This window comes from Pteropus medius, unplaced genomic scaffold (assembly GCF_902729225.1).
Source record: "Pteropus medius unplaced genomic scaffold, Ma_sr-lr_union100, whole genome shotgun sequence".
NCBI classification, from domain to species: domain Eukaryota; kingdom Metazoa; phylum Chordata; class Mammalia; order Chiroptera; family Pteropodidae; genus Pteropus; species Pteropus medius.
This window is the reverse complement of record NW_024350926.1, coordinates 11,067,952-11,075,280: the sequence shown is the minus strand read 5'-3', so window position 1 is coordinate 11,075,280 and position 7,329 is coordinate 11,067,952. Positions and strand designations below refer to the sequence as shown.

Below are 7,329 nucleotides of genomic sequence, written 5' to 3'. Positions count from 1 at the left end.
TGCAGAACTAGCTTAAGCTCGACACGGTTCCTGCTCTGGTGTCCTTCACCGTGACTGTACACAGACAAAACGTCCATGTGCTATATGCTAAACGGCAAATGGATGAAAAGTAAGAATCTGGAGTTACTTTTTTAAATGACCATTCTGCAAGCGTTTGCTCTAAGTCTTTAGAGGATCTTCAGACTAGATCCGGTTTCCAGCTTCCGATGGCGGCCGACGCCCCTCGGTGTGTGGCCAGCCGCACGGGGCCAGCGTTTGCTCGTGGCAGCGCAGGGCCTTCTCCCCTCGGTATCTCTTTTCCTCTTCTTGTAAGAAACGTTTTTCTGTTTCGTTTTGTTTTTTTGTTTTTTTTTAAATCAGGAAGTTTGTGATTACATTAAAGGTCCACCTGGACAATCCGAGATAGTCTCTCCATCTCAAGGTCCTTAAATGAACTGTATCTGCAAAGTTCCCTTCGGCATGTAAGATGACACTCACCAGTTTCAGGGTTTAGGGTATAAATATCGGCACGGGTCATTATTCAGTTTATCACATCTCGATATCTCGTTTCACAGTGTGAATTCCACACAACATATTATCATAAAGTGTTTCTCTAACTTTATCTTCTCTTAGACGTTTGACTTAGGTACTGCTGTGTATGGAATGCTGTTTTTATAGAAATACTGCTGCGTAAAGCTGTGTGTGCAGAGGTGCTCACTAATACGGGGGACAGATAAAATAAATCTTGGCATATACGTCCTACGGAATATTCTGAAGTTATGACAAAAGTGTGCATGAAAAATCTCCAAGGCATACAGATAAGGGGAATGAGCAAGTCGAATAATAATAGTTAGAATATAGCATTTACATATTTTAAAAACCTATATATAAAGTGTGTGGGTATATATATATATATAGGTTGTGATTACATATAGTGATGATGGTTGCACAATCGCTGTGAATGTACTTAATAGTACTATACTTTAAAATAGTTAAAATAGTAAATTTTATGTTATATGTTTTTAAATACAATTTCAAAATACATGCTAGAGAAAACAAACCTAGTATTTGTGTACATATAAGAATGTAAGTGAAGATTTAAAGCTCTGGAAGAATCCATGGCAGAGTATGTTGTTTGCAGTTAAATTGGTGTATTTTTTAAAAAGAGAGAGAGTCCATCGCTTTAATCAAATTTTCAAAGGAGTCTACGAACCAACAGAATTAATAATTACTGGGCTAGAGAAACGTGACAATCACTACACAAAAACTAGAGACTGATTTTTTTTCCTACAAAACAATTATTTTCACATATGATGGTGGCACTACTAGCTTTAGATATTTGAAGTCATTCAGTACTAAGTCTGTTTAATTCACGAGCCCCCTAGTTAGCAAGTAATTATCCAGCTAATGGAGGTCAGATCGAACCATCTTGTCCTTTCCCTGGTTTCCAGGAATTGGGAGAGCCAGCAGGAAACTCGGCTGTCTGGCAAAACCCACTGTGACCATCAACACAGAGGGGGATGTGACCACTATAAAAACCAAGAGCATCTTTAAAAATAATGAGATCTCCTTTAAACTGGGAGAAGAGTTTGAGGAAACCACCCCAGGTGGCCATAAAACCAAGGTGAGGACTTCAACACATGCATTCGTAAGAATGTTTATTCAAAACCACCCTAAGTATGTTAGCAATTACAGCAAACATGTCTAAAATCTGTGTGAGATACACTGTGGGCTAAAACCTAGGTCTAAGGACCTCACATTTTAATATACATCCCCAGATGTATATTAACATCTGGAATGTGTTAACAACAATTCTGATGCAGGTGCTTAGCAGGCCACATTTTGAAAACTTTTACCCTAGATTATCTCTCAGAAACAAAAGTTCTGCCTTTCCGTTTGGTAGCATTTTCTATGCGCGCGCACACACACACACACACACACACAAATTATAGTGAATAAAACCCATATTCTCTGGTATAGGTGAGATTATGCAACATAACAAATTAACCACAAGCTCTCAGTGGTTTAACACAACAAGGATTTATGTCTGACTCAGAGTAGTATTCAGTGCTTGGGTGGAGCCTGGGAAGTTAGGGGGAAGGGGCAGGAAGTGGGGGCATAGGGTGTCTACCACTCTTAATTTCTTGGGCACCCAGGCTGCAGACAAGTTTCAACTACCTTGTAGCTGAGCCTATGGGACTTGTGGTCTCTTTGCTCAACAAGTTGGGGCAAGAAATGCTGGGTGTGTATTGCCTTAGCCTAGAAGTGACACACACAGTTTTCTTTCATCTATGGGCTCCAGCTGGAAGACAAACTTGACTTTTATATTTTGTGTTTAGCCTACGTTCCCTTACACCAGAATGTAAATTCCTTAAGGAGAGGATATCTTGTGCGTTTTGGTTCACAGAACCCAGTGCCTGTTATACAATAGTTGCTCAATAGGTATTTGTCATTCGAATGAGTAAACGCAATAGAAGATCGTTAATCTAACTGAAAGGTGACATCCCGTCAAAGGAGCTGTTATGTTGCAGTGACAGATACTTGCTCAGCAACGCCAGGCTTCAGATTCTTGTATAACATAAAATGAAAAAAGAATTTTGACCTGAAATGCTTAATGAAGATGTCCGCACTAGATTTTAACAATCTACTAGGGTAAGAATAAGGAAAAGGCAGGGGAGTAGAAGGAAGATTGGGGGACCATCGTCGCCTCGGCCACAGGATAGAACAGTAAAGGATTTGGCAGGAGACCCAATCGGTGGAAACGGAAGCTCTGAGGTACGGGCCCCCACTGTTTATATAGCATGGGACGGCGGTGGCGTTTGATCAGAGATATCTCTAAGCTTCGTGACGTCTAATATCTTGGAGGGAGACACAGACCCTGGCTCAGGACCTCCTGAGTGTGAGTCCCACGTTTGCTCTCAGTCAGCCACGTGACTGTGGGCAAGTCAGGGAGGCTCTTCCGCTCAGTCTTGTCATTTGCAAAAGAAGACAAAAAATGGTACTTACCTCGTGCGACTGTCGTGAGGGTTACCTGAATTATATGTGAAAACCTCTCAGAGAGTTCTCACACGATAGCGCCACACGCACGAGTCAGTGGCAGCTACTGCTGTGATTATCATCATTTTTGTTGTTTTCATGTTGTCGGCGTAAGAAAAGAAAATGGGACTTTGCTCCCTCAAGTAAGATCTTACAATGGGAATTCGAGTTGGCTTCCTATGTATTTTTGAAGTCGAAACCTTCCTGTGATTCTTTATGCAGAAATATAACACATCGCCTATGCAATAAGGTATTGAAAAGGAAGTTTTATTTACTCTTCAAGATATTATGTTTTTACTCTTATAAAACATTTTTCCCCAGAAGAGTCAGCTAACCAATTTACTGGTTGACAAAGTCTTAAAATAAATGGACTTGTAAACACCATTCAAAAACTGAGATATCACAACAGCTGGAAAAAATTTACAGTTCAGATATGACAGTCTGAGCTGAGTTTGGTTTTGTCTGGTTCTCAGAGTGTGATAACCTTAGATAACGACTCCTTGATCCAGATTGAGGACTGGGATGGGAAGAAGATCTCCGTAAAGAGAACGGTGGTGGATGGGAAGATGGTGGTGGTGAGTGACCTGTCTCTCATCATTATTTTCACCCACTGTGACATCTGTATGTAAAACCACTCAAATAGCTTGTTCTAAGACGACAGAGGTGAATGGCATTTTTCTTCTCCTATCGCTTTATGAAAAGAGGGAGAAGCATCAGCAGATAAATGTATGACCATAAACATGATAAAATGTGCATGAGCTGAGGAACTTAAAAAACTAAAGAGAATCAAAAAAATTGTCTTGCCTACTCCTTTGACTTATGCATAAGGCGAAACAAGCACGTATTTGTGCAGTACAGATCTTAACAGAGATTGAGCGTTGCTACCCTCGGCCCTGTACCAGAATTAACTTCTCACTGTCTGCCAGAGCAATGCCAAACAAAAACATGGGAAGGGAATTTCAACGGGGGATGTAGAGCTGGTGAAACGTGGCGGTGGGATTAACTCCAGGTTGGTTTAATTCCAAACTCTGCACTTTGACGAACCCACCCTGCTTCGTCCCGGGTCACCGTTCCCAGTCTTACAGAGCGGAGGGAAGCTGTCGGCCTCTTCTCCTCCCCAGCCCCACCTCCACCACAGTGAACAAAATGGTTATTTTGGACGTAATATAAAATCATTCTAAGGGAATATGCAAGAATTATGTGGAGGTAAAAAAAAAAAATCTACCCTCATTTCTTCATGTGGGAATATTTTTTTTTCTTTCAACAATGAAGAGTACATGTCCTTATGGAAAAGAAGTGTAGGACTAAGAATAATTGATTTTATTCTGCTTATAATGACATTAACCGCTAAACAGATAGGTTTTACAGTTCATTGGGGGGAATGTTAGATTCAAGATCCAAAGGTGTGGATTGCCAGCTCTGCCACTCATTCTCTAGGTGGCTCTGGAAAAGTCTTTTATCCTCTCCAAGGTTTAGTTTCCTGTCCTTCAGAATGTAGAAAATGTTCGTGTGGTTTTTCTGAGAGAATTAAATACCATCTTGTATATAGCAGTGATCTGAAAACTATAAAATACTACATTGATGTTAGTTGTTATTATTCAAACAATGTAGAGTATGTAAAACAGCAAAAACGCTTCAGCGTAGGTATTTAAAATGTTTTAACAGGCTTTAAATTCTTACAAATAGGCTTTAAATTCTTACAAATTTTTGTATATATACAAATACGTGCATACGCACATTCCACCTATATACTATATTTATACCATCTATCCCATATATAATATATAATATACTCTATAACATATATGGAAAAATCAGCCAATAAATAGTTGCTATCTATAGTTGTCTCTATAGACCTCTTCTGGAGATTTTTAAGGAATGTATGTGTGGCTAGCACCTAGTTTACATTTTTCTGAATGCCACGTTAACCACCAATGCCGAAACATCTCATTCTTCTCTCGTCTTCCAGGAAAGTGTCGTGAACAGTGTCATCTGCACGCGGACATATGAGAGAGTCGAAGCTAACTCAGCTTCCAACCCGTAAGCACCGCAAACTGTGACCCAGTCTGCTGAGGCCGTTTAAATAAAACTCTCAGGTGAAGTATTCTGATTGCTCGTACGAGGGGCCCGGACCTGCGTGACAGTGACCAGTCGTACTTGTCATCGACGGCTGTGAGGAAGCAGGATGACCTGTCTTCCTCAATGCAGGGCTGCCGCACTGTGTTCAGACAGGTGTTTCGAGCTGTTTTTTTTTCTCATTAGGCATAGATGCGAATCCATTAAGTTCAACGTTGGCTGCACTACGTTGGGAAAATGGTACTGATTTTTTAATAAACCGGTTGGGGCGCGGTGCGCTTTAAGGTCACGCCCCGGCTGCGTGTGAAAGGATGACGAACGGGTTTGGAAGCGGAGCAAGAATGGACGGTCTGATACGACAGCGAACTGTCTGCGCAGAGAAGACATCGAGCAGTGCCCCGCGGCGGCCGGCAAGGCGAATGTTCTGCGTTGTCAGCACCGAACCGCGAGCGGCTCGGGCAGCCGGGGTTTAGAAACCGGGTGGGCTGATCGCTTTACCTCGTAGGTGGGAAAGCAGCTCTGGATGGGCTCGGTGTCCACTCAGGATGAGCCCGATGGCCTCAGGAAGGCCTGGACCCAGAACCCAGGTGCGCTAGCAATGAACCCCGCAGCCATAACCCAGGGGACTGAGGTAGGGCAGGGACGCTTGCCTCTCCAGAAATCAAGATAAAAATTGTTAGAGTTTCTCTGGAGTCTTTCTATGTCATCATAAGCAGGATAAGTAAGTGTGTGGTTCAGACCAGTAACCCAAACCCGTAAAGCCTGAGAAACCTGCCCTACCGAGACTCATGCCCGACACCGATGAGAGAGATTGCTCCGGGGGGCCGGAGGGACAGGAGGCAGAAGCAGCCAGGTCGTGACTAACCCATCGCCTGCAGAGAGGTGAGAAGTGAGAGGTTCGTCAAGCGCTTCTCGCTCAAGGCACTAAGCCAAAGAAATCGATAAAACCTGAGACCAGAGTAGAAGGACGAGGGGACATACAAGGTCTGGTCAGTTTTAGCTTCGCATGTAGAGATGAGAATCGTGCTTAGGGATCGGCTGGGAATACTATTTTCTGCTGTAAATTTGGGATATTGTTATGATGACAGTGTAGAGATGTCACAGAAATGTGCCAAAAGCATGAGGCTGGGGATCAGGCTCTGGGAATTGCAAAATAGCCTTTCTCGTTTAAGAGACTAGAGGACCTTGAAGAGCAAGGTGACAAGGTCTGGCTGTGGTCGCCCCAGTTCTGACTGGCCACCGGCGTGCTGTGTGGGCCACATGGAATCCTGTAAACAAAACCAAAGGAGAAGGCAAATCACTGTTCTGGACCTCCTTGGACCGAAGTGTCGATGAGCTATGACATCGAATTAAACACATATCCTGAATCTCAGCCCAGCGCCACATGCAAATGCGACTCTCGCTGGCAGAGACTCATTTAAGTCTTTAGGCAAAGAATTGTACCTTCCTTGTTTCGGAAGATGAGCACTTCTTTGCCTATCCTGCAAACCGTATGGACTTCGTTTTGGTTACCAACGGTTTTCTGACATTTTGGTTTTTGAACTTTTTTTTTTTCCCCCCAAACATTTTTGTGTGGAAAGTCCCAAGCCCCCACGTGTGATGTCATCTGCCTTTCCCACGTTCAGGGAAGGCCTGAGAGGACATCTTTCATTCGTTTCCTGACGGCTGTTGGCCACCTCTGTCGGAGACTCCGTGGGGATGGGACCCAGGCTCGGGGAAGGAGGCTGCTGGTGCCTCTGACGTGGGGACATGAGTCCGGACCTCAGAGGGATGGAAAGCCGTGAACTGAAATCAACCACGGCTCCTGGAAACCACTGCTGCCAGCAGCCTGAAGAAACCTTTGCAGTCATGTTACCGAAAATATGACATCTGAGCGAGGGACCCAGCCAGGCGTCAAGTGGGCCAGTAGGGAAACTGTCACAATCTCCCGGGCCTATGATGATGGCGACTTGCAGTGGGGACGGTGACGAGCGGCAAGCTTGGGGATATATTTCTGTTAGAGTTAACGGAATCTACTGATGGGTCGAATTTGAAAAAAGGGAGAGGTAAGGGTGATTTCAGACATTGAAGTCTTAGATATGAGGAAGATGCATGTCATTAGATGACATCACATCTACGCCATGCCAAAACGATCGTCCCGATTTTATAAGGTCACTGAAAAGCTAAACGAAGCGATAACAGAACCAACTAAACTGATTCCCCAAAGTGGCTCATTTATTTATTTAGGAAACATTCGAG

General features: G+C 43.5%; 1 protein-coding gene across 1 annotated transcript in view; it reads left to right on the top strand.

Moving 5' to 3' along the window:
• The window catches only part of FABP12 (fatty acid binding protein 12), a 5,748-nt gene extending 689 nt beyond the window's left edge, over window positions 1-5,059 (top strand). Inside the window, exons 2-4 of the mRNA XM_039841747.1 lie at window positions 1,431-1,603; window positions 3,489-3,590; window positions 4,985-5,059. Coding sequence (XP_039697681.1) covers window positions 1,431-1,603; window positions 3,489-3,590; window positions 4,985-5,059 — 350 coding nt within the window. The remainder of the gene's footprint in view (window positions 1-1,430; window positions 1,604-3,488; window positions 3,591-4,984) is intronic.
• The last annotated feature ends 2,270 nt before the right edge of the window (window positions 5,060-7,329 follow it).